Source organism: Lutra lutra, chromosome 12 (assembly GCF_902655055.1).
Source record: "Lutra lutra chromosome 12, mLutLut1.2, whole genome shotgun sequence".
Taxonomy (NCBI): Eukaryota; Metazoa; Chordata; class Mammalia; order Carnivora; family Mustelidae; genus Lutra; species Lutra lutra.
Window position 1 is genome coordinate 68333248 of NC_062289.1, and position 27955 is coordinate 68361202.

General features: G+C 38.1%; 1 protein-coding gene across 1 annotated transcript; it reads left to right on the forward strand.

The window, feature by feature from the left end:
- The first annotated feature begins 845 nt into the window (after window positions 1-845).
- On the forward strand, window positions 846-27654 carry LOC125082609 (zinc finger protein 280B-like). The gene is made up of 3 exons (XM_047698401.1): window positions 846-969; window positions 1779-1839; window positions 25844-27654. Exon 3 carries the CDS (start codon window positions 25915-25917, stop codon window positions 27583-27585), a length of 1671 nt encoding a protein of 556 aa, XP_047554357.1. The 5' UTR covers window positions 846-969; window positions 1779-1839; window positions 25844-25914; the 3' UTR covers window positions 27586-27654.
- Window positions 27655-27955: the final 301 nt, after the last annotated feature.

Genomic DNA, 27955 nt, shown 5'->3' on the forward strand with positions numbered 1-27955 from the left:
AAATATAAATAGGCTAGAGATGAAAATCACATTACAGATTAAAAAGCCCAAAAGCTGTCTTTTTTTTTCCCTTTTCAAAACACTGCTAAAGTAGGCAGACTTCCGGCAGAAATGTCAATTAAAAAAAAAAAATCTGTTAAAAAAAATCTGTAGAGGGCCAGATAATAAATATTTTAGGGTTTTGAATATGATTTATGACAATTAATCAATGGTTGTTTTAAGAGGAAAGCAGCCATAGACAATACCTAAAGGAATGGGTATGTCTGTGTTCAATAAATATTTATGAACACTGAAATTAACTTTTATATAATTTTCACGTTACAAAATAATAGTCTCTTTGTGTTTTTCTCCAGGCATTAACAAATGTAAAGTTCATTCTTAAGTCGCTGCAAGCTATAAAAACAAATGGGTGCCAGGCTATTTTTGTATGGCTTGACCAGATGTAACGTCAAAAGTATGGGCGTCAAGACCAAGTTGCATGGTCATGTTCCCTTAAACATGGGGCCGGCAGCTAGTGCTTTTATGAAAAAGGGACACACTTGAGGATTATGAAAGTTAAACTCCAGGTGGACAAATTTATCCCCTGATGGATTGGGAGCCTGTCTTTATCCTTGAACCCTGGTCTGCTCTGCAACCTTGACCTCCCAAGACTCTTCCAGGAACTGAGGGTCATCGCTGCTGCTCTCACCCCTCTCAGCGTGATCCCGGGCCCAGGGATAGCCACCAGGGGCGCCAGAGCGCGCGCAGACGCCGGACCCGCCTCGCCGCCAATCAGATTACAGCGCCCCGAGCCGCGCCGGCCTTGGGCCCGCACGTGGCAGCCAATCACAGATCGCAGCGGGCGCGCGTGGAGAGGCGGCGGCGTCGGCGGCGCCTGGGGCCTGAGGAGGCGTCGTCCCCTCGGGCTTTGCCTGGGGAGCGCCTTGGGGCGGTGCAGCTCAGGACCTGGTGCCGACCGCGGGGAGGACGGTAAGGACGGGGGCGTGGTGCGGCGCGGCCGTAGTGTTCCCAGAGGAGAGATGGGAGGGGTTCCGCGGCAGTAGTCCCGCGGGCCACACGGCTCCCGGTCTGGTTCTGCCCGAGCGGCCTGTGCCTGTTGCTGCGGCCTCCGAAGTGTGTCGGGTAAGCGGTTCTTGGCGGGTCCTGAGACTCCCTTCACGCACACTCCCTTCCCCGGTCTCAGCAGGCGCCTTTCGGGCAGCATCTCCTCCCCCACCCTAGGCTGGCCGTCCCCATCCCCCAAGCCTGGGCCCAGCCTGGGCCTCCTGGAGGAGGGGCCTGCCCAGGCTCTTAATACCTTCCCCTCCCCCTGCCCACTGGGGTCTCTTGTGGAACTTAAGGCATTTAAACGTCCCCAGCCAGCCTCCTACTCCCTGTTCGGGACGTCTGTTGGCCCAGATCCTTTAAGGCGATTTAAGCATTTGTAAATTCATTTATTGCTCCCTCTCCCCTACCTCAGGGCCTTGTTAATTTTTCTCGTTTGCAGTATCTCTGCCTGGGCTCTATTTCAGACTCTTACACCCTAATGAAGTCCTCCTGACAGCCAGGCCCCGGGGTGGTTTCCAGGCTTTGGAACTGGGCAGTTGGCAGGCATAGTGTTTTCTTTACTGAGGGAGGGTAGATGGGAGGAACAGGTGTGGGGGAAGGGACTCCAGTTCTCTTCTGGTTAAGTGAGAAGCTTGATGAACATGCAGATGGCAATAACAGGTAGGCAGTGGGATATAAAACATTCCTGTAACGTGTAAGTAACCCTAATCCTCCTCTATGGTTGCCTCAAGGATGTGACCTTCTCCTGCCTGGAAAATCTTAAGTTCTTAGAAGTTTCACTGCACACCTGAGGTAAGATGAGAGGTCTTTATAAGGATCAAGACTGTATCATTTTTCTTTAGTTTTTTCTTATTTTCTCCCGTGTTAAAATACTAGTATTTAGACAGTGTTTCCTGAAGTGTGTATGACCTGAATATGTCTGATAAATTCAAGACAATCACTGATTTAGGAAATTCTGGACCTCTCTATATTGCTTCCTTAAAAACAGGGAGGGTGGCATTCTTTCACCTGCTCTCTAAAGAACATGAGAGGATCATACATTTTAAGCTATGTAAAACTGACTTCTTTTACAATGGCAGTAGGAGGCTAAAATGGGCAGATACACATACCTAAGATTTAAGCTCATGTATTAAAGTATTAAAGTGGTTCATTCAGGGTAAATGTGTGTTGGTTAAAAATGCTCACATAGGGTTAGTTGTTCATTTCTACAACCTTTTAAGGGCTTTATTTCATGAAGTAATTGAATGTGATTGGGTAGGGGAAGCCATATGAATTCATTTCATGCCAGGAGGCAAAACAATAAGTAAGTTATATGCCCAATAACTTGTGTATATAGCATGGTAAGACACATTATATAGTTAGTTATCTATTGCTGTGTAACACATTGTCTCAAACGTAATGACCTAAGAAATATTTATTTCACTGTCCTACTCTAGCTGGCTGACTCTGGCTCAGGGTAGCTTATGAGTTTATAGTGAAGCTTTTGACAGGATTGGCAGTTACTGAAGACTTGGGTTTTATTGGATGAACAGTGTCTGAGCTTGCTCACTTGACTGTTAGCACAGTCCTCAGTTCTTCACTCTGTGGCCCTCTCCATGGGGCTGCTCCCGTCACTGTAGCTGGCTTCCCTCAGAGCGAGTGATTAAAGAGAGAGCTTGGTCCCAGGATGAAGTGCAGAGTCTTTTTCAGAAGTTACATACCATTACTTCTGTATTTGCTTCATCAGATAGGCTAACCCTGTGATATTGTGGGAGAGGACTACACAAGAGTGTGAATACCAGGAGGCAAGATTCATTTGGGGCCATGTTGGAGGCTAGCAACCACACCCGTTAATCCACCATTCCAACTCTTCTCCATATTGTTCTGTTATTATGAGTGAATTATTTGGCTCCAGGCTAAGGGCAAAGCCTCCCCTGGTATATTAATTCCAAATAGCTTTTGTTTATTCAGGAATGTTGTTCCAGCAAGTCTCCTTTTCGTCCTGGATTAAGTTTTCAGTTTCTCTGGATCATTCTAATCAGCAAACAGACTGATTGTAATGTTACCTTTTGTTAAAAAGCCATCTTTTAATTGCACATCCCCCTTCTGCTTATTTTATTTCATGTCTTCTTCTCATTAGAGGAAAATTTCTTCAGAGTTGTCCATGTTTGCTTCCTCAAGTTCTTCCATTCTCCTTTAAATCCACTCTTGTCAAGAACTCCAGTGAATTTCACAGTACTTAATGAAATGGTCAATTGTTATTTTTTTTTAAGATTTTATTTATTTATTTGAGTTAGAGTGAGAGAGATCACAGGAGAGAGAGAAGAAGAATCCCCTTTGAGCAGGGAGCCCATTGCAGGACTCGATCCCAGGACCTCAAGATAATGACCTGAGCCGAAGGCAGATGCTTAACCGACTGAGCCACCCAGGCATCCTGAATTGTTAGTTATTAATTTATGTGATCTATTGCAGTATTTATCAGAGTCATTAATTTCCTCTTCCCTGAAAATAATTTTTCATTTGGATTACAACGTGCTTTTTCTCTGTTCTTTTACTACTCTCCTACCCCCGACCCCAGCTGGTTCTAAGTAACTCTTCCTTCTTTCTATCCTTTTCTGGTTTCTTCTCATGTTTCTGACCTCTGACCAATGCAATGCCCCAGGACTTGGATATCAAACCTCTTTCCCTAGATGCCCTCAGGCAGTCTTGTGTTTTAAATAACATTACATGCCGAAGACTCCAAAATTTGTGTTCTTAACCCAGGTCTTTCCCTGAGTTCTGGTTTCATGTTTACTTGCTCAGCATCACCCGTTCTATGTGTCATCCTCTTCCTCACATCCCAATTCCTATCTATTAACAAATCTTGTGGACCTTCAAGGTTTTAATATAGAATTTGACCCCCGGGGGACCTGGGTGGCTCAGTGGGTTAAAGCCTCTGCCTTTAGCTCAGGTCATGGTCTCAGGGTCCTGGGATTGAGCCCCACATCAGGCTCTCTGCTCAGCGGGAAGTCTGCTTACTCCTCTCTCCCTGCCTGCCTCTTTGACTACTTGTAATCTCTGTCTACCAAATAAATAAATAAAATCTTAAAAAAAAAAAGACTTTGACCCCTTCTCAGCATCCCAGTCTTGTATTAGTATAATCTTTTATTATAAAATCATTATTAATGAAATTATTATGATTAAGTTAGTAATAATCTTAGTAATTATAATAATCTAAACTTGCCTTCTTGCTTCCAGTTATTATTCTAAAGTTTTCTTTCTTCTCATAGTAGCCAGAGTGGTCCTTTTGACATGAAAGATCATGTAACCCCTCACTCAAAATTCCCAGTGAACTATCATACCCAGAGTAAAACCAAAGAACTTAGAATGGACTACATTAATGTACTACAGCAAACTCATTCTTTGATTCTTCTCCAGTTTCTCTCCCTGTCCACTGGTTTGCATACATTAACCTCTTGACCAGTCCTTAACTTTGGTAAGTCTCAGAGCTTTGTATTTGTTCTTCCTTCAGCTGGAGAATTCTTCCCCAGATCTCCATAACCATGCCATACAAATATCAGCCTGCCTCCATACTACCTGGCCATTGCCTCCTTTATTTTCTCTATAGCATTTATGACCATTTGAAATTATATATATGCATATATATATATATATATATATATACACACACACATACACACATATAATAATATAAAATATTTTATATGACTTATATTACATTAGTACATATTTGAAATATGTGCTGTGTGATACTATAATATTGCATGCAGTAACATTATGGTGTATATTTTTTTAATGTATTTTTCAGTTACCTCTATTGCAGTTTCAGCTCCCTGAAGAAGGGGTCTTTGTTTCAATCACTACTGTATCTCTGGTACCTAGATCAGTACTTGGCATATGGTAGACTCACCAAATACTTCCTAATACTCAAATTCCTTATAAACGCCATCTTGATACTTCTTCCTCCCCTTTTCTTTGTTAGGGGTTAGGGTTAGGAGACTGTCAGAACTATACAGTTCCTTACCATTATGCTCCTGTGTCATTTATTTGTTTCTCAGTCTTTTTTGGACAGGGATATGTTCTAATTTTACTAATTTAATATGTTTTATAGTTGTAGTTCATCCAAAATAGTGAACATCAGAACATTACCAACATTATATGTCTGACTACCCATAGAACTTCTTATGATGATCTTTCCATAGAGTAACAATTTTTCCCTAATTTCTTAAAAGAAAGAAAGATGAGAGAAAGAAAGAATAAAGAAAGAAAGAGAAGGAGAGAGATTCCCCTCTTTTCCTTTTTTTGCACTCAGGAGTTTTAACACAGCATTATTATGTTAGGGTCAATTTGATATGAAAACAAAAAAAAAGTTACTTTCAGCTTTTGATTTCATAACACTTAAAAAAATTGGCTACCACTGAAATAATAAAATAAAATTTTAAAAAATGTGTACAAGTTATTTTAAGCTGTCCTTTGTAAGTTCCTTATACTTGTCAACCACAAGAATTCTTAGGTGCATTCCTTATTCATTCCTTTAAATGTATAAATTGGTCACTTGAGTAACACTGAATAGTAGAGATCTGAGAGTTCAGCTTAAGCATTAATATTGTATATTTTTGAAAACAAAATATGGTTGCTTTGTGGAAGTCTTAGTAGGATTTTTTTTCTTTGGGAGCTTTCCAATAGCAGGGAGATATTTGTTACCTAGAGATTCATGACAGGGAACATCTAGCATGCATAGCCTATGCTCTCACCACTTTCACAACTTCAAGATTCCTTACAAGTATATTGACTCATTTACCACCAAAATCATTTTTTTAATGGCGGAAGAAGAGAGAGAAAATAAGCACACTCCCTGCTGAGTGGAGACCAACATGGGGCTTGATCTCACAACCCTGAGATCATAACCTGAGTTGAAATCAAGGTTCAGATGCTTAACTGACTGAGCCACCCGGATGCCCTGAAATCAAGGTATTATTAAGAGTGAAAAGTGATACTGTTAAAAAATACACAGGGGCAACAGGTCAAACTGGATTGTCCTGGTCAAATCAGGATTTTTAGCAGTCCTAATAAAAATTAAGTTGATGTTTCAACCTAGTATCAGAGTAGTGTCCACTCTACAAGAAGATACCCATCCATCCCTAGGAACATATGTCTCCCACTACAAATTTGTAAATTGACTACATGATACTAGTTTAACTCTCTTTGTGGGCTAGATTAGTTTGCATTGTTACTGTAATTCTAATTACCTAACTCTTGTTACATGAATGGAGTCTGTTTAGGGGCTTTGAAGATTTAGTTATCAGTTGTTAGGATGTTGGGGGCGGGGGAGGTCACACCAGCCTATCACTAGGCATTTTTTTTCTTTAATTGAGATATAATTCACATACTATACAGTTCACTCTGTAGAATGCAGAATTGAATGATTTTTAGTATAGTTCACAAAATTGTACAGTCTTTACCACTATCTAATTCTGGAACATTTCATCAACCCTAAAACCTTGTATTATACAGCTTCCTGTGGCTACTATAACAAATTACCACAGTCTTGGTGGATTAAAACAACAAAAATTTATTCCCTCTCAATTCTGGAGGCCAAAAGTTAGAAATCATCACCTGACCTAAATCAGGGTGTTGGTAGGGCCACCCTATCCCAGAGACTCTTAGGGAGAATCCATTGTTTGCCTCTTCCGGCACGCATTCTTTGGCTGAGTCCATGTTATTCCAGTCTTGTTACAATGCTTTCTCCTACTGTGTGCGTGAAATCTGCCTTTCATACTGAGGATACTTATGATGGTATTTTGGGCACATTTGTATAATCCAGGATAATCTTCCCATCTCAAGATTCTTAATCACATCTGCAAAGACCCCTTTCCCCAAAAAAGATAACGTAGATACGTTTCAGGGATCAGGATCTAATATTTTTGAGGTCGTTATTCAACCGACTACCTTTCCTCATTCTTTCCCCCACTCCAGCCCATGGCAACCACCAATTTATTTCTGTCTCTGTACATTTGCCCAGTGTAGACATTTTATATGGGAGGAATCATACAATATGTGGCCTTTTTGTGCCTAGCTTTATTCGCTTAGCATCTTTTCAAGGTTCATCCATGTCATACATGTATAGCAGTACTGTTATTTGTTTTCATAGCTGAATACATTCCATTTTATGGCTATACTGCAGTTTATCCATTTATCAGTTAATGGACCTTTGGATAGTTTGCACTTTGTTGCAATTATGAATAGTGCTGCTATGAACATTGTTGAGCAAATTTTTGTATGGATTTATGTTTTCAACTCTTCTAGATATATACCTAGGAGAGAAATTGCTGGATCATATACTGCTGTATTTAATTTTTGAGATGCTGCCAAACTGTTTTCCTAAGTGGCTGACCATTTTACAGCAGTTGCACTAACAATATATGAGGATTCTAATTTCTCCATATTCTCTGTAACACTTTTTACTGTTTCTGTTTTTGATTATCGTCAAGCCAGTAGATGTGAAGTGGTATCTTATTCTGATTTTGATTTACATTTTCCTAATAATTAATTGTGTTGTGCAGCATTTCTTGTGCTTATTGTATTGCATTATTTGTATATCTTCTTTGAAGAGTTGTCTATTCAAATTTTTTGCTCATTTTTTATTGTAAAAAGCAGATAACATAAATTTTACCATCTTAATCATTTAAGTGCTAAATATATTAACATTGTTTTAAAACAGATCTCTAGAACTTCTCATTCTGTAAAATTGAAACTCCGTATCCATCTCATTAAACAACAAAGTCGGGCGCCTGGGTGGCTCAGTGGGTTAAGCCGCTGCCTTCGGCTCGGGTCATGATCTCAGGGTCCTGGGATCGAGTCCCGCATCGGGCTCTCTGCTCAGCGGGGAGCCTGCTCCCCTCCCTCCGCCTGCCTCTCTCTCTACTTGTGATCTCTCTCTGTCAAATAAATAAATAAAATCTTAAAAAAAAAAAAAATAAAATAAACAACAAAGTCCCTTTTCCCTCTCTCCCTAGACCGGGGTATCCACCATTCTACTTTTTGTTTCTTTACTGTTGTTTTGACTACTTTAGATACTTCAGATAAGTGGAATTAATATAATATTTGTTTTTTTTGTGACTGGCTTTTTTAAATTTAGCTAACGTGTCCTCAGAGATTCATCAGTGTTGTAGTGTGTGGCAGGACTTCCTTCTTATAGCTGGATATTATCCCGTTGTATGTATATACACATTTTTTAAAATTCTTTCATTAGTTAGTGAACATTTGGACTGCATCTACCTTTTAGTTATCAGAACAGTACTGCTGTGAACATGGGTGTACAAATATTTCTTCATAATCCTGTTTTCATTTCTTTTGGATATATATCCAGAAGTAGGATTGCTGGATCATATAATAGTTTGATTTATAATATTTTAGGGAACCTCTGTTGCTTTGCTCTGGTGCTTTGCACCATTTTACATTCCAACCACAGCACATGAGAATTTTAATTTCTTCACATCCTTACCAGCAGTTGTTATTTTCTGGTGTAATTATTTGTTTTTATATATTTTGATAGTAGCCATCCTTAGGGGTGTGAGTGATACATCATTGTAGTTTTGATTCACAGTTTTCTCATTACTATCATGTTGAACATCTTTTCGTATACTTGGACATTTGTATATCATTTTTATTTTTTATTTATTTATTTATTTATTTTTAAAGATTTTATTTATTTATTTGACAGAGAGATCACAAGTAGGCAGAGAGTCAGGCAGAGAGAGAGGGGGAAACAGGCTCTCTGCTCAGCAAGTATGCTGAGCCAGATGTGGGGCTCCATCCCAGGACCCTTCATATCATGACCTGAGATGAAGGCCGTGGCTTAATCCACTGAGCCACCCAGGTGCCCCTGTATATCATTTTTAGAGAAATTTCTGTTTAATTTTCTTGCCCATTTTTTAAAAGTTTTTATTTAAGTAATCTCTCCACCCAATGTGGGGCTCGAACTCACATCTGTGAGATAGTCACATGCTCTTCAGTCTGAGCCAGTCAGGCACCCCCTTTGCCCAGTTTTAAATAGAGTTGTCTTTTTATTCTTCTGATATAAGAGGTCTTTATGTATTGTGGATACAAGTCCCTTATTACATATATGATTTAAAACTATTTTCTCCCATTACGTGGCTTGTCCATTTACTTTCCTGATGGTATCCTTTGAAGGACAAAGTTTTTAATTTGATGAAATCCTGTTGTAATTAAATGTTGTTAAATTCTATTAATTAACATATAGTGTGTATTAATTTCAGTGGTAGAGTTCAGTGATTCATCAGTCTTCTATAACACCCAGTGCTCATTACATCCCGTGCCCTCCTTAATGTCCATCACCCAGTTATTCCATCCCCCTACTCCCCTCCCTTCCAGCATCCCTTCGTTTCCTGTGATTAAGAGTCTCTTATGGGGGTGCCTGGATGGCTCAGTGGGTTAAAGCCTCTCCCTTCGGCTCAGGTCATGATCCCAGGGTCCTGGGATCGAGTCCCATATCGGACTCTCTGTTCAGCGGGGAGCCTGCTTCTTCCTCTCTCTCTGCCTGCTTCTCTGCCTGCTTGTGATCTCTGTCTGTCAAATAAATAAGTAAAAATCTTTAAAAAAAAATTATAAAAAAAAGAGTCTCTTATGGTTTGTCTTCCTCTTTGATTTAGTTTTGTTTTATTTCCCTGCCCCCATGCTCTTCTGTTGTTTCTTAAATTCCACATATGAGTGAAATCATATGATAATTGTCATTGATTAGCATTTTGATTAACATAAATACCCTCTAGTTCTATCCAGGTCATTGCAAATGTCAAGATTTAATTTTTGATGGCTTAGTAATATTCCACACCACATCTTCTTTATCCATTCATCTGTTGATGATATCTGGGCTCTTTCCATAGTTTTGCTATTGTGGAGATTGCTGCTATAAATATTGGGGTGCAGATGCCCCTTTAGATCACCAGATTTGGATCTTTGGGATAAATCCCTAGTAATGCAATTGCTGAGTCTTAGGGTAGCTCTATTTTCAACCTTTTGAGGAAACTCCATACTTTTTTCTAGAGTTGCTGTACCAGCCTGCATTCAACTAACAGTGTAAGGGGTTTCCCTTTGCTGAAATCCTGTTCATTTTTCTTTTGTCATTATTCCTTTTGGTATGTTGTCTCAAAAACCTTTATTTCTGTTTTTTTTTTTTTTTTAAAGAAGACTTACAGTTAGCTCTTACATTTAGTTCTACAATCTATTTTGAGTTTTTTTTTTTTTTTTTTAATATGCTGTGAGCAGGGGTCCAACCTCAGTTTTTTGATGTGGATGTTCAGTTGTTCCAACATTTGTTGAAAAGACATACCTGCTTCCCACTTAATTATTTTGCTATTCTTCCTGAAAACCAATTGGCCATTAATGTATGGGTTTATTTTTGGACTCTGAATTGTATTCTATTGATCTGTAGTTCTGTCTTTACGAAAGTACCACACTCTTGATTACTGTAGCTTTGCAGTAAGTTTTGAAATCAGTGTGACATTTTCATTTCTTCTTTTTCAAGATTGTTTTGGCTCTTCTGAGTCTTTTGCATTTCCCTATGAATTTTAATTTGTGAAAAAGCCAGCTGGGATTTTGCTAAATTAGTATCAGGAATCTTGTCATCTTAGTAATATTAAATCTTATCCATAAACATGGGATGTATATATTTACTTAGGTCTTTTTTAATTGCTTCAGCAATGTATTCAGTATAATTCAGTGTTTTCAGTATGAAAGTCTTGCATTTTTTTCTGGAAATTTATTCCTAAGTATTTCATCCTTTTTAATGTTAGTGTACATAGAATTGCTTATTTCATTTTCAGAGTGTTTATTGCTAGTGTATAGAAATGTGATTGATTTTTTTTTTTAAGATTTTATTTATTTATTTGACAGGCAGAGATCACAAGTAGGCAGAGAGGCAGGCAGAGAGAGAGGAGGAAGCAGGCTCCTCACGGAGCAGAGGGCCCGATGCGGGTCTCTATCCCAGCACTCTGGGATCATGACCTGAGCTGAAGGCAGAGGCTTTAACCCACTGAGCCACCCAGGCACCCCTAATTGATGTTTTATATTGATCTTATATTGTTTATTATAATAGTTATCATATATAAACAAATATAATTCCTCAGGATTTTCTCTATACAAAATCATTTCCCCTCCAATACAGTTTTACTTCTTTTTTTCCCATTCTGAATGCTATTTTACTTTTTTTTTTTTTTTTTAACTTGCATGATTACCCAGTTAAACCACCTTCAGGATAATGTTGAATCAGAAGGGTAGAAGTGGACATCCTTGTCTTATTCCTGATCTTAGAGGAGAAGCTTTCAGTCTTTTTGCCATGAATTGTAATGCTAGCTATGGGTCTTTTACAGATATCCCTTGTCAGAGAAAGTTTCCTTCTTCCAATTATTGAGTGTGGTTTTTATCCCCCCACCCCAAAATGGTGCTCAGTTTTGTCCACTACTTTTTTTGTGGACAGATGTGGGTTTTTTGGTCCTTCATTCTATTGAAATGGTATAATGTTGATTGATTTTCATATAATGAACCAACTTTACATTTCTTACATAAATCTCACTTGGTCATAGTGTATAGCCCTTCTTACAGGTTTTTAAGATTTTTCTTTTTTTATTATTTATTTGATGGAGAGATCACCAGTAGGCAGAGAGGCAGGCAGGGAGAGAGGGAAGCAGGCTCCCTGCCAAGCAGAGAGCCCGATGTGGTGCTCGATCCCAGAAGCCTGAGATCATGACCTGAGCTGAAGGCAGAGGCTCAACCCACTGAGCCACCCAGGCGCCCCTCTTATAGGTTTTTAAATTGTGTTTCCTAGTATTTTGTTAAGGATTTTTGCCCTTATTCATAAAAGATATTGGTTTCTGGGTTTTTTTTATGTTTTTGTTAGTTTTGTGTGTGATACGTTTGTTTAATTTTGATATAAATAGTACTGGTCTCATAGAATGAGCTGGAAAGTTGTCTCTCCTCATCTGATTTTTAGAGAGTTACTGAAAGTTTAGTGCTAATTCTTCTTGAATTGTTTTGATAAAATTTACAAGGATAATCTGATCTTGGATTTCTCTTTTGGGAATTATTTTTTAATTTTTTAATTTTTATTAACATATAATGTATTAATTTCCCCAGGGGTACAAGTCTGTGAATCTTCAGGCTTACACATTTCATAGCACTCACCATATCACATACCCTCCCCAATGTCCATAACCCAGCCACCCTCTGCATACCCTCCCTGCCCCCAGCAGCCCTCAGTTTGTTTTGTGATATAAAGAGTCTCTTATGTTTTTTCTCCCTCCCAATCCCATCTTGTTTCATTTTTTTCCTTCCCTACCCCTCAAGCCCCCCACCCTGCCTCTCAGTTTCCTCATATCAGGGAGATCATATGATAATTGTCTTTCTCTGATTGACATATTTTACTCAGCTTAATACCCTCGAGTTTCATCCACGTCATTGCAAATGGCAAGATTTCATTTCTTTTGATGGCTGCATAGTATTCCATTATATGTATATGTGTGTGTGTGTGTGTGTGTGTGTGTGTGTGTGTGGCTATTATGGACATTGCTGCTATGAACATTCAGGTGCATGTGCCCCTTCGGATTAGTACATTTGTATCGTTAGGGTATATACCCAGTAGTGCAATTACTGGGTTGTAGGGTAGCTATATTTTCAACTTTTTGAGGAACCTCCATGCTGTTTTCCAGAGTGGCGGCGGTTCAACCTGCATCCCACCAGGAACGTAGGAGGGTTCTCCTTTCTATGCATCCTCACCGACATCTGTCATTTCCTGACTTGTTAACTTTAGCCATTCTGACTGGTGTGAGGTGGTATCTCATTGTGGTTTTGATTTGTATTTCCCTGATGCCGAATTATGTGGAGTACTTTTTCATGTGTCTGTTGGCCATCTGGATGTCTTCTTTGAAGAAATATCTGTTCATGTCCTTTGCCCATTTCTTGATTGGATTATTTGTTCTTTTGGTGTTGAGTTTGGTAAGTTCTTTATAGATTCCGGATACTAGCCCTTTATCTGATATGTCATTTGCAAATATCTTCCATTCTGTCAGTTGTCTTTTGGTTTTGTTGACTGTTTCCTTTGCTGTGCAAAAGCTTTTGATCTTGATGAAGTCCCAATAGTTCATTTTTGCCCTTGCTTCCTTTGCCTTTGGCAATGTTTCTAGGAAGAAGTTGCTGTGGCTGAGGTCAAAGAGGTTGCTTCCTGTGGTCTCCTCAAGGACTTTAATGGATTCCTGTCTCACACTGAGGTCTTTCATCCATTTTGAGTCTATTTTTGTGTGTGGTCTAAGGAAATGGTCCAGTTTCATTCTTCTGCATATGGCTGTCTAATTTGTTGACACCATTTGTTGAAGAGACTGTCTTTTTTCCATTGGACATTCCTTCCTGTTTGCCGAAGATTAGTTGACCATAGAGTTGAGGGTCTATTTTTGGGCTCTCTATTCTGTTCCATTGATCTATGTGTCTGTTTTTGTGCCAGTACCATACTGTTTTAATGATTACAGCTTTTTAATAGAAATTAAAGTCTGGAATTGTGATGCCACCAACTTTGGCTTTCTTTTTCAACATTCTGCTGGCTATTTGGAGTCTTTTCTGGTTCCATATAAATTTAGGGTTATTTGTTCCATTTCTTTGAAAAAAAAAGGATGGTATTTTGATAGGAATTGCATGAAATGTGTAGATTGGTTTAGATAACATAGACATTTCATAATATTTGTTCTTCCAGTCCATGAGCATGGGACATTTTTCCATTTCTTTGTGTCTTCCTCAATTTCTTTTGTGAGTAATTCACAGTTTCTTTCTTTCTTTTTTTTTTTTTCTTTTAAGATTTTATTTATTTATTTCAGAGACAGAGAACACAAGTAGGCAGAGAGGCAGGCAGAGAGAGGAGCAAGCGAAGTAGGCTCTCTGCTGAGCAGAGAGCCCTATGTGGGGCTCAATCCCAGGACCCTGGGATCACGACCTGAGCTAAAGGCAGAGACTTTAACCCACTGAACCACCCAGGTGCCCCATTCATAGTTTTCTGAGTACAGACTTTTTGCCTCTTTGGTTTGATTTATTCCTAGGTATCTTACGGTTTTGGATGCAATTGTAAATGGGATTGACTCCTTAATTTCTCTTTCTTTTGTCTTGTTGTTGGTGTATAGACATGCAACTTATTTCTCTGCATTGATTTTACATCCTGACACTTTACTGAATTCCTGTATGAGTTTTAGCAGTTTTGGAGTGGAGTCTTTTGGATTTTCCACATAAAGTATCATCATCTGCAAAGAGTGAGAGTTTGACTTCTTCTTTGCTGATTTAGATGCCTTGTATTTCTTTTTGTTGTCTAATTGTTGAGTCTAGGAATTCTAGTACTATGTTGAATAGCAGTAGTGATATTGGATAGCCTTGACATGTTCCTGACCTTGGGGAAAAAGCTCTCAGTTTTTCCCGAGAGTGAATGATATTTGCTGTGGGTTTTTAATAGATGGCTTTTATGATTTTGAGGTATGTACCCTCTATCCCTACACTTTGAAGAGTTTTTTTTTTTTTTTTTTTTTTTTTTTAGATTTTATTTATTTATTTGATAGAGATTACAGGTAGTCAGAGAGGCAGGCAGGGAGAGAGGAGGAAGTAGGCTCCCCACCGAGCAGAGAGCCCGATGCAGGGCTTGATCCCAGGACCCTGAGACCATGACCTGAGCCGAAGGCAGAGGCTCTAACCCACTGAGCCACCCAGGCGCCCCCCTATACTTTGAAGAGTTTTGATCAAGAAAGGATGCTGTACTTTGTCAAATGCTTTTTCAGCATCTATTGAGATTACCAGATAGTTCTTGTTCTTTCATTTATTAATGTACTTTGTCACATTGATTGATTTGTAGATGTTGAACCAACCTTGCAGCCGAGGAATAAATCCCAGTTAGTCATGGTGAATAATGTACTTTTTATGTACTCTTGGATCCTAATGGCTAGTATTTTGGTGGGAATTTTTGCATCTGTGTTCATCAAGGATATTGGTCTGTAATTCTCCTTTTTGATGGCGTCTTTGTCTGTTTTCGGGATCGAGGTAATGCTGGCCTCATAAGATGAGTTTGGAAGTTTTCCTTCCATTTCTATTTTTTGGAACAGTTTCAGGAGAATAGGTATTAATTCTTCTTTAAATGTTTGGTAGAATTCCCCTGGGAAGCCATTTGGCCCTGGTTTCTTGTTTGTTGGGAGATTTTTTATGACTGTTCAATCTCCTTACTGGTTATGGGTCTGTTCAGGTTTTCTATTTCTTCCTGGTTCGGTTTTGGTAGTTCATACATCTCTAGTACATTTCTTCCAGATTGTCAAATTTGCTGGCATATAGTTGCTCATAATATGTTCTTATAATTGTTTGTATTTCTTTGGTGTTGGTTGTGATCTCTCCTCTTTTATTCATGATTTTATTGATTGGGGTCCTTTCTCTTTTCTTTTTGATAAGTCTGGCCAGGGGTTTATCAGTCTTATTAATTCTTTCAAAGAACCGGCTCCTAGTTTTGTTGATTTGTTCTACTGTTCTTTTGGTTTCTATTTCATTGATTTCTTCTCTGATCTTTATGATTTCTCTTCTTCTGCGGGGTTTAGGCTTTCTTTGCTGTTCTTTCTCCAGCTCCTTTAGGTGTTTGGTTAGGTTGTGTTTTTGAGACCTTTCTTGTTTCTTGAGAAAGGCTTGTATCCCTGTATACTTTCCTTTCAGGACTGCCTTTGCTGTGTCCCACAGTTATTCAACAGTTGTGTTTTCATTTTCACTTGTTTCCATGAATTTTTTCAATTCTTCTTTAATTTCCTGGTTGACCCATTCATTCTTTAGTAGGATGCTCTTTAGCCTCCATGTATTTGGGTTCTTTCCAAGTTTCCTCTTGTGATTGAGTTCTAGCTTCAGAACATTTGGTCTGAAATATGCAGGGAATGACCCCTCTCTTTTGGTACCAGTTGAGACCTGATTTGTGACCCAGGATGTGATATATTCTGGAGAATGTTCCATGTGCACTAGAGAAGAACGTATATTCTGTTGCTTTGGGATGGAATGTCCTGAATATATCTGTGGTGTCCATCTGGTCCAATGTGTCATTTAAGGCCTTTATTTTCTTAGTGATCTTTTGCTTGGATTATGTGTCCATTTCAGTGAGGGGGGGTTTAAAGTCCCCTACTATTATTGTATTATTGTTGATGTGTTTCTTTGATTTTATTATTAATTGGTTTATATAGTTGGCTGCTCCCATGTTAGGGGCATAGATATAGAAAATTGTTAGATCTTCCTGTTGAATAGACCCTTTGAGTATGGTATAGAGTCCTTCCTCATCTCTTATTATAGTCTTTGGCTTAAAATCTAAACTATCTGATGTAAGGATTGCCACCCCAGCTTTCTTTTGATGTCCATTAGCATGGTAAATTGTTTTCCACCCCCTCAGTTTAAATCTGGAGGTGTCTTTGGGTCTGAAAGAGTTTCTTACAGAACGCATATTGATGGGTCTTGTTTTTGTTTTTGTTTTAAATCCATTCTCATACCCTGTGTTTTTTTATTGGGGCACTTAGCCCATTTACATTCATGGTAACTACTGAAAAATATGAATTTAGTGCCACTGTATTGCCTGTAAGGTGACTGTTAACTGTATGTTGTCTCTGTACCTTCCTTGTCTACTACTATTAGGCTCTCTCTTTTCTTAGAGGACCCCTCTCAATATTTCCTGTAGGGCTGGTTTGGTGTTTGCAAATTCTTTTAATTTTTGTTTGTCCTGGAAGCTTTTTATCTCTTCTTCTATTTTCAATGGTAGCCTAGCTGGATATAGTATTCTTTCTTTTTTGAAAGATTTTATTTATTTATTTGACAGACAGAGATCACAAGTAGGCAGAGAGGCAGGCAGAGAGAGAGGAGGAAGCAGACTTCCCGCCAAGCAGAGAGCCCATGCGGAACTCGATCCCAGGACCGTGGGATCATGACTTGAGCCAAAGGCAGAGGCTTTAACCCATTGAGCCACCCACTCACCCTATGGATATAGTATTCTTGGCTGCATGTTTTTCTCATTTAGTGCTCTGAATATATCATGCCAGTTCTTTCTGGCCTAACAGGTCTCTGTGGATAAGTCTGCTGCCAATCTAATATTCCTACCATTGTATGTTACTTCTTGTCCCTAACTGCTTTCAGGATTTTCTCTTTGTCCCTAAGACTTGTAGGTTTTACTAATATATGACAGCGTGTCGACCTATTTTTATTGATTTTGAGGGGGGTTCTCTGTGCCTGAACCCCTGAATTTTCATGCTCATTCCCTTTGTCATATTAGGGAAATTCTCTACTGTAATTAGATCCAATATACCTTCTGCCCCTCTCTTTCTTTTTCTGGAATCCCAACTATTCTAGTATTGTTTCCTCTTATGGTTTCACTTATCTCTTGAATTCTCCCCTTGTGGTCCAGTAGTTGTTTGTCTTTCTTTTGCTCAGTTTCTTTATTCTCTGTCATTTGGTGTTCTACATCACTAATTCTCTCTTCTGCTTCATTTATCCTAGCAGTAAGAGCTTCCGTTTTTTATTGCACCTCATTAATAGCTTTTTAAAATTTCAATTTGGTTAGATTTTAGTTCTTTTATTTCTTTAGAAAGGGATTGTATTTCTTCAGAAAGGGTTTCTCTAATCTCTTTCCTGCCTTTTTCGAACCTAGCTAGCACCTTGAAAATCGTCATTCTGAACTCTAGTTCTGACATATTACCAATGTCCTTATTGATTAGGTCCTTAGCCGTTGGTACTGCATCTTGTTCTTTTTTTTGTGGTGAGTTTCTCCACCTTGTCATTTTATCCAGATAATAATATATGAACGATAGAATAATACACTAAAAGGGTGGCAAAGACCCTAGAAAAATGTATGCTAACCAAATCAGAAGAGACCCAAAACTGGGGGGAGAAGAAAGGGGGAAAAAGAAAAAAAAATACATATATATGTGTATATATATATATATATATATACATATATATATATATATGATCTCAGACTGGTAAAAAGAACAGAGCCATCCACTTGGGTCTATTCTGGTCTTTTAGAAGAAACTACCTCCCAAAATTTTAAAGAAAGAAAAACATATATATACACAAAAATAATAGTAAACACGATGAAGGGATAGAATATGACTGTAAAGATGAAAATTTTTAAAAAAAATTATAAAAAAGGAATGATAAGTTGGTTGGAAAAGGGAAAAAAAAAAAAGAATGTGCTCAGGCTGGAGACTAGAACAAAGCCATGCGCTAGATTTAGGGTTTATTTTGATCTGTTGGAAGAAATTGTATCCCAAATTTTTAATGAAAATAAAAAAACCTATATGTATACAAAAAATAAGGTTAAATATAATGGAGGGATTAAAATATGACTATAACAATGAAGGCTAAGTGGGGGTGGAGCCCTCGCAGGGACGGTGTGGTCTCAGGTATGTATAATTGACATAAAACGTTAGTTTCAGGTATATAGTATGATTTGGTGTTTGTTTAAATTGTGAAATGCCCACAATAAGTATAGTCAACATCTGTCACCATACATAATTTTTTTTTTGTCTTGAGATAAGAACTTTTAAGATCTACTCTCCTAGCAACTTTCAAATATACACTGCAGTATTATTAACAAGAGTCATCATGTTGTGCATTATGTCTCCATGACATTTATTTTATAACTGGAAGTTTGTACCTTTTGATCCCCTTTATCCATTTTACCCTTCTACCTTGCCTCTGGCAATCACCAATCTGTTCTCTTTATCTATGAGCTTATTGTTATTTATGATTTCACATATCAGTGAGATCATATAATATTTGTGTTTCTGTGTTTGACTTATTTCACTTAACATAATGCCCTCAGGTCCATCATGTCGCAGATGGAATGATTTCATATTTTTTATGGCTGAATGATATTCCATTATTTCTATATTCCAGATTTTCTTTATCCATCAATCAGTGGACACTTAGGTTATTTTGATATCTTGGCTACTGTAAATATTGCAGCAGTGAACATGGAGGCACCTTTATCCCCTTTGTGGTTGAATAATATTCCACTGTTTGTATATACCACAGTTTGTTTACTTATCCATTGATGGATATTTGTATTATTTTTACCATTAAGTTCTTGTGAATCCTGTTACTCTAAACATGTATGTACATTACATGTAGTTGTCTGAGTACCTGTTTTCAGTTCTATCAGGCAATACTTATAAGTGGACTCCTGGGTCATAATGATAATTTAGTGTTTAAGTTTTTGAGGAACTGCCATAGTGTTTTCCAAAGAAATCCTCTGATTTTCCTCTGATTTTTTAATCCCCTGATTAAGCCTTTTGGTTAATTTCTGGGATGAAAAAAGCTCGATTTTGACTATTTCTGCTGTTGTTCTCTTTGGTTTTATGAAGGAGGGAATATTTGTAGTTTCTTATTTTACCATTCCCTATGACCTTACCTTGTTGGCATCTAAAAAATTAACATTGTCCTTTTTTCCTTTTTTTTTTTCCAGTCATCTTTTTTGTGGTTCTCTGCAGCCCCTGTTTAAATCATTCACCATTCACCTGATACTTCCACCTTTCTAAATCCTCAGTCTTAGAGAAAGAACTTGCTTCTGAACTAACAGGCCACTTTTAGGTTGAACTGCCATCCTGCTCATCTCTACTTTGTGAATTCTTCTACGATCCTGCTCTTGGGAGCAAAGGACAAGAGAAAATGGTTGAAAGTGACTGACAGTAGTCCTCCTGAGTCCTAGGATTATAGGGTTCTCATATTTGCTGTAATAGTACACGTTAGTGGCTCCCTGACTTAAAGAAAATTGTGTGTTCCCCAGGTTTGAACGTTTCCTGCTTCTTCCCTCAGCCTGCTTTCCTTTGTTAAATTTATTTCTAACTCCTAGATAATCATTTTCTTTTCACAAATATTTAAGACTTGTGTGCTATGACTACTCTAGGAATTTGGGAGAAATCAATGAACAAAACAGACAAAAACAAACAAAACAAGCTAAAAAATGAAACAGAACTTCTCCAGTGGAAAGAACTGAAAGTCCAGTGGAGAAAGAAAGGTCTATAAAATTATATGTGTATATACACACACACACACACACACACACACACACACATAATATATAATACATATATAATTGTGTAATAATAATGTAAGTATAATACATTTTTCGGTGATACAGAAGGTGATGTTATGAAATTAGGAAGAATCTAATAGAGCAGGGTCATAGGATCGAATGTTGGGGTGGGTAGGAATGTTGTAATTTTAGATTGGATGATCAGGGCAAGTCTTTTGGTAAAGGTAAGTTCAGATATGGCATTAAAGGAGATAGAAGTAAAAAAAAAATAAATTAAAAAAAAAAGGGAGATAGAAGTGTTAGCCATGGAGACATCTGGGAGAAAAGAATTTCATGCAGAGCCTAAAGGGAACAACAGGGAAGACACTGTGGCTGGATTGCAGGGAATGAGTGTTAGAATAATGGAAAAAGAAGTCAGAGAGGTAGAAAAAGTGAAAATAGTAATGAGGTTCTATAAATTGCTTTTCCTTAGTCCAGTCTACAGAAATAATCCTATCTTTTGAAAGAACAACCTCGGTTTAATAGTTTTTCCCATTTTAGACTCCTAGGCTAGATTAAACTCCATTTTTATGTTCCTCTACCATCTTGAGCTTATTTATGAGCAAATATTTATTAAAAATTTATGAAAACATTTTGTTTTTCTTAGTTGTCCTAAGGTGAATATAAATGTCTAACGCAGTTTTTAAGGATCCTGTGAAGCTCTCATTTCTCCCAAGGATGTGTTTAATGGGCATTAAATCCTAAGGTAGCAAATGTGTGGGGTTAATGGCAGAGAAGGGAAGGAGAGTAGTGGGAAAGAGACTTGAGTGCTATGGATGGGGAAGGAGTGAAGGGATAGGGATAAGAATTTGCAGGAGTGGTATAGGGGGTGAAAAGAGTCAAAGGCAAGGGAAGATTGTGAGGATAGATATCAAAGGAGTCCGGTTAGCCTGCTTTCAGGAAGCTACTCAAGAAGGACTGATGCCTGAAAAAAAGCTGGTGTGTAGCTATAAAAAAGCCCCATGAAGGGGTTAGGGGGATAGGAGAAGAATAAATGAAACAAGATGGGATCGGGAGGGAGACAAACCATAAGTAACTCTTAATCTCACAAAACAAACTGAGGGTTGCTGGGGGGAGGGGGGTTGAGAGCGGGGGATGGGGTTATGGATACTGGGGAGGGTATGTGCTATGGTGAGTGCTGTGATGTGTGTAAACCTGGCGATTCACAGACTTGTACCCCTGGGGATAAAAATACATTATATGTTTATTAAAAAAAAAAAAAAAGCCCTATGAAGAAGGCTGTTTAAATGCATAGGAATAACCTGGGAGATGAATTATCATCCTCTGCCATCTTAGCTATCTTTGGCATGAAATCTCATTAACTCTTCCACAGCCCTTGGCAGTTTCATTGATAGGGGATATGAAGTGGTATTGAGGATTAACTCCTTAGATCTACTAAGTCTTTGACATGTCCAACCTCATGACCCCAGGTATCTTAAGATTCTGGTAAATTGTAGAAAATAAAGGTACCAAAAGAGAAGTGATAAGAAAATTCCCATGATCCGGAGCACCTGGGTGGCTCAGAGGGTTAAGCTTCTGCCTTTGGGATCCAGCCCCACATCGGCCTCCTTGCTCAGCCGCGAGTCTGCTTCTCCCCTACCTCTCACTTCTCCTGCTTGTGCCTTTTTACCCACCAAGATCAGGTGGGTAAAAAATCCTACAGTGTTCCTGGGGCCCAGTTTATTTTTATTCTTTTTTAACAACAGAATTTGTTCCCATAGTTTTGGAGGCTGGAAAATTCAAGATCAAGGTGCTAGCTGATTTGCCTTGCTTCCTTCAGACCTGTAGACTGCCACATTCTCACTGTGTCTTCACATAGTAGGTGGGAGACAGAGAAGAAGCAAGCTCTCTGATATCTCTTTTTGGTACTAATCCCATCATGAGGGTTCCACTCTCATGAATTTATCTAAATCTAACTAGATGGGAACCCAAAGTTTCCCAAAGTTTCATCTCCAAATACTATCATACTGGGAGTTAGGGCTTCAACATATGTATTTTGAAGGGACACAGTTTGGTCCATAGCATAACTTAAAATGTATTCTTTAAAATTGGGGGAGTCATTTAACATGTAGGAATAGTGGAATGATATAATTACAGAGGTGTTTTAAGATTCATCTAGTGAAAAAAAAAAAGATTCATCTAGTGGTGGTATGCAGTTGGTGATAATTTGAAGGACAGAGATGAGATAATTTGAAGCCTAGTACAGATGTACAAACATGAAGTAACAGGTGGACTCAAACCTAGAAATTGGAGAGAGGAGCTTTAATAGGAATGGAAATGTAAGGTAGTTAGAATGACTAATGCTCTAAAAAGTTATTTAGAACCACTAATAAGTTTCTGTGAATAATTTGATAGAGGTTGGGGGAGGTTTGAACAGTTTTTATAAAATACGAGGAGATTAAAATTGAGTCCAGTATGACTCCGATCCTTTGAGACTAAGAACTTAATAGCACCATCACCAGAAATTTAGACTTTCATTAAGTCAGAATAGTGGGAAAAATACAGAACTAGAATTCAGGAATCATGAATTTTAGTGCAAACTCTGTCTCCAGACCTTACATGTAACTTTAGGTGAATCATACATTTTTCTAGGCTTTAAAAGTCTATCCTCAGATAATTCTGATAGTCATATTAATTGTCAAATTAGATCTTATTCTATTTTTTATTTAAATTTTTTACTTTTTAACTCCTACATTTTAAATTTTATTCTGATTTTTATTATATCAGGGAGAATATTTATAATTTCTTTTTAAAAAAATATTTTGTTTATTTATTTAAGAGAGATCACAAGTAGGCAGAGAAGCGGGCAGAGAGAAAAAGGGGGGAGCAGGCTCCCTGCTGAGCAGGGAGCCCAATGTGTGGCTCAATCCTGGACCCTGAGATCATGACCTGAGCCTAAGGCAGAGGCTTAACCCACTGAGCTATCCAGGTGCCCCAGAATATTAATAATGTCAATTTAGAATTATTTCTTGAGAGGGGTATTAGAGCATCATGTAGAATTACCTAGAAGACAGTTACTAGAAATGTGGAAGTTGATACTCAGGAGATTAGATTAGGATAGAAGTTCTCCCATAGAACATTTTTTGATAGCACATGTAGGGGATTTCTACTAGCATCTCCTAAGTAGAGGTCAGGGATACTGCTATAAATCCTAAATGCACCCAGCACCACCCCCCTACAACAAAGAATTATCTGGTCCAGACATGTCTGTGGTGCTTATGTTGGGAAACAGTGGACTAGGTGACATCATCCTGGAGTTAGATGATGAAATTGTATATAGACAGACCGAACCAATTTCTGTGACTCTTAAAGACCAGTGTTTTCAGATATGCCTTGTATGTTTTCTTGCATTACATATCTCCTAATTATGTACTTGATCTTAGTTTTAAGAAAGTTGTAAATCACTCTTCATGGCACACTAGACTGTAAACTTCATGCATTCACCACTTTCTACTTAGTGCTTGGTAGTATCATACCATTGTTGGCCAAGCAAATTATAGTTGTGAAACAAGTGATGAAAATAAGAAATAAATTTTCTTTTTTTTTTTTTTAAAGATTTTGTTTATTTGACAGAGAGAGATCACAAGCAGTGAGAAAGGCAGACAGAGAGAGGAAGGGAAGCAGGCTCCCTACTGAGCATAGAACCCGATATGGGGCTGGATCCCAGGACTCTGAGATCATGACCTGAGCTGAAGGCAGAGGCTTTAACCCACTAAGCTACCCAGGGGCCCCAACTTTTCTTATTTTCAAAAAATTTCTTTTTTGACTTACTTTGAAGTTGGTATACATCTCAGGATTAAATATCTATATGTTCCCAAATTATATGCTGATATGCTAATTAAACTAATTTGCGGTACATGGCATGTATTTGATGCCACTTTAATTTTTATAGATGGGGTTTGAAGGGTCTATATGGGGTTACAATGAATTCTGATGTTAGGTTTTCAGAAACTGGTGAGTTATGATCCATAATTTAAAGTACCTACATCTTGCTAGCCTAAAACAAATGTTTTTCAAACCTTTAGTAGTGAGCCATTGATGAGTCATAATTGATTAGAATAAGTATCCATGTAGTGAAGCAATTGTTATTTATATGTTTATATAGTGAGATTCCATATTATATGTTGTTGTTGTTTTTACTATGGTTGTGATAAAAATGTTTTAAAAAGCTAGAAGCTTTTAGTCCTTCATAGGCCTACAGAATATCTGATATGGACAAGGTTCTAAGTAAATCATAGAAAATACAGAATTAAAGGAGTATAGTCTATTCTACAAATACATATTCTTATTAATGAAAGTTACTGTTAATTCATACTATTAACAGATTCTTTATTTGTTGAGCTCCCATATTGTGCCAGGCACTCTTTGTGCTGGGGATACAGCAGTCAACAAAAGATAATCTCTGTCCTTTGAAGTTTACATTTTACTGGATAGACAGTAGAAAATAATCAAGTAGATAAAGTTTATAATGTGTTAGGTGGTGATAAGGACTTGAAGGTTGAGGGGAAGCTAAGAGAGATTGGCAATGTGAATTAGCAGTTGTTTGGAGTATTTGAGAACCTCTTTGAGAATACTTGCAACAGAAGTCTGAAGATGGTGAGGATTCACCTCTGCAGGTATCTGGATGGTGAGCATTCATATTAGAAGGACAGCAAATACAGGGCTCTAAGCGAGTAAAGTGATTAATGTGTTCAAGGAATTGTAAGACAGTTTGGTTAGAATGAAGTGGATAGGGGGGAGGAGCAGGACATGCTGCAAGGCAGTATGTAGGCTTGGAAGCATGGTCTAACAGGCACTGAAGATATTAGAAGCACTTGGCCTTTTGCTGAGTGAATGAGAAAGCCATTGGAGGGTTTTGAGCTGAGCAGTGATATGTGATTTGACAGAATTACTTTGCCTGCCATGTGGAAATGAGATGGAGGTGGGCTGAGGGAGGCAGTTCTGTTGGATTTAAGTGGGAAAGTCAGGATTAGAAGGAGAAATTTAGGAGACAGTGGACTATAATGAAGGCCTTGAGTTGGTGTGAGCTTATCAAGAGAGTTTGTTCTCAATTTGCTAGGCATGTGCTAAGCACTTGACATTGAAGTATGCTGTTTGTTGACAGTTGTTAGGTACTCTTATTCTGTTCTTTGAATTTGACTCTTCTTTTCTATATTAATATTTATGAAATTATGAATCAATTGAGATATGTACATTTACTATAAAATTTTCTTTAATTCAGCTACAAAATAAGGTACTGTTGAATTCTTGGTGGTTTTTGAAAAAGAGCTGTTACCTTAAGTCTACGAAGTAAGAGGTTTCGCCTTTAGGATAAAACACATTTAGAAGTTTTGAACTTGCCAAAGAAGATGCAGCTGGTTTGTGGCTGACTTAGAATTCCAGCTTAATCTTCTCTGACCCCAAAGCCCATGTGTCTAAACACTGAACAATGGTGCCTTTGTAAAATAATATATCCTTTACATATGATTTCACCTAGTGATTAGTCAATAGTTTTTTCCTCTTTTTTTAATAGAAGAAATAGTAATCAGCTTAAGGCAAAGGCATGATTCTAGAGTTGTACAGACTTATAATAGTAGGCTTTAAGCTGTCATTTATCCTCTGTGAATTCTAGTAGTCTTAAAAAAGTTTTGGAGAGAATTAAATAAGATAATGCATTTTTCTGTACTTACTGATGTGTAGTGTGTTTGTACTTAGGTGGCAGTTTATATAAAGAAAGCACTGGGACTGTGGCCACACCTTCAAGAATAAAAAAAAAAAAATAGAAAATGGAACAGCCATGTATGTTATGTGAGGAAGAGCAAGAGCCAGACCCACAGCAGAACATAGAAGAAACCAAAAAAGTAGATGATGAAGATGCTGAGCTCATCTTTGTTGGGGTGGAACATGTAAATGATGATGCTGAGCTGATCTTTGTTGGGGTGACTTCAAATTCAAAACCAGTTGTTTCAAACATTTTGAACAGAGTCACCCCAGGTTCATGTTCAAGGAGAAAAAAATATGGTCACCTCAGAAAAGGTATTACTCACAAATTACCGCCTATAAGTCATGTGACCTCTGTATCAGAAGCAGTCACTGCCTTGCCAGTTTCTGAATCTGAATCAAGATCAACAGATAGTCCCATTATTATTGAGCCATTGTCTAAACCTGATTTTAAAAATAATTCACAAATTGTGCCTAATAGCTGTTTGGAGTTATGTCCTCCTTTGATTACATTCACAAATTCATTACAGCATCCAGTAGGAGAAGCACTTTCTGTAGGAGATATGAATAAAAGTCCTTGCATATCAAAGCAACTTTCCACTGCTGAAGTAAATGATATAAATCCCAAAAGGCCTAAACTCAGCGACGGAATCATAGAGGGACATGCTTCAGCTTTGTCCCCTTCAGGTAACTTTCATACAGTGACTTCACAGCAAAGCACAGACTCAAACAGTGTTCATACCTCATTAAGCCATGTTCAGAATGGACATGACTTAGAATGGAGCCATGGAGCCATGGTTCAGAATGGAACACCTTTTGCAACACCTTTTCCAAAGGACTGTGTCCATTTTAAGCCTATAAATCCTGTAAAGGAAAATAGACCAGCAAAAACAGACTTGAGTCTAGCAAGTCAAAACCAGGTTGTTGATCCCAAGAAAGGAAGTCTGGTCATATTACTTCGTGACTTTTATTATGGGCAACATAAAGGAGATGGTCAGCCAGAACAGAAGACTCACACAACCTTTAAATGCCTCAGCTGCTTGAAAATTCTAAAAAATGTCAAGTTTATGAATCACATGAAGCACCATCTGGAACTTGAGAAGCAGAGGGGTGACAGCTGGGAAAGCCACACCACCTGCCAGCACTGCCACCGACAGTTTCCCACTCCCTTCGAGCTGCAATGTCACATTGAAAGTGTACACACTACCCAGGAGCCTTCGGCTGTCTGTAAAATTTGTGAATTGTCATTCAAAACAGATCAGGTTCTCTTACAGCACATGAAGGACAATCATAAGCCTGGCGAAATGCCCTATGTGTGCCAGGTTTGCAATTACAGATCATCAGCCTTTGCTGATGTGGAAACACATTTCAGAAAATGCCATGAAAACACTAAGAATTTGCTCTGTCCATTCTGTCTCAAAATTTTCAAAACTGCAACACCGTACATGTGTCATTATAGGGGACACTGGGAAAAGAGTGTTCACCAGTGTTCCAAATGCCGGCTACAGTTTTTAACTTTCAAGGAGAAAATGGAGCACAAGACCCAGTGTCATCAAATGTTTAAAAAGCCTAAGCAACTAGAAGGATTGCCCCCTGAAACAAAGGTTGTTATTCAGGTGTCACTGGGACCTCTTCAACCAGGATCTGTGGAAGTAGCATCTGTTACTGTGAGCACATCTGATTCTGAACCATCAGCCCCCAAGTTTAAAAGTAGAATTTCAAAAAAACCTCGTTAATTCTAGTTTTAGTAAACCTAAAGCAGGTATTTCAATCAAGGTAAAAAAAAAAAAAAACACGCCATAAAATTTAAAAAAATATACAAACCATACATTACTTAGTAACATCAAAAATAGTGAAACCAATGAGTCATTGGTGAGTTTCTTTTTAAATTCATGAAATACAGTATTGTCTGATCTGAATTTTGAGATGTTATTTAAAAATTTGTTACCTGGTTTTCATGTACTGTATCTGGCTTAACACATAGAAGATTTTTTGTGTATGTGTGTGTGAGAGAGAAGAAAGTGGATACCTATTTATTATTTTGATATTTCATGTTACTTGTAAGTTTGAAAATCTCTAATTTCTGTATATAGAACCTATAGAGTT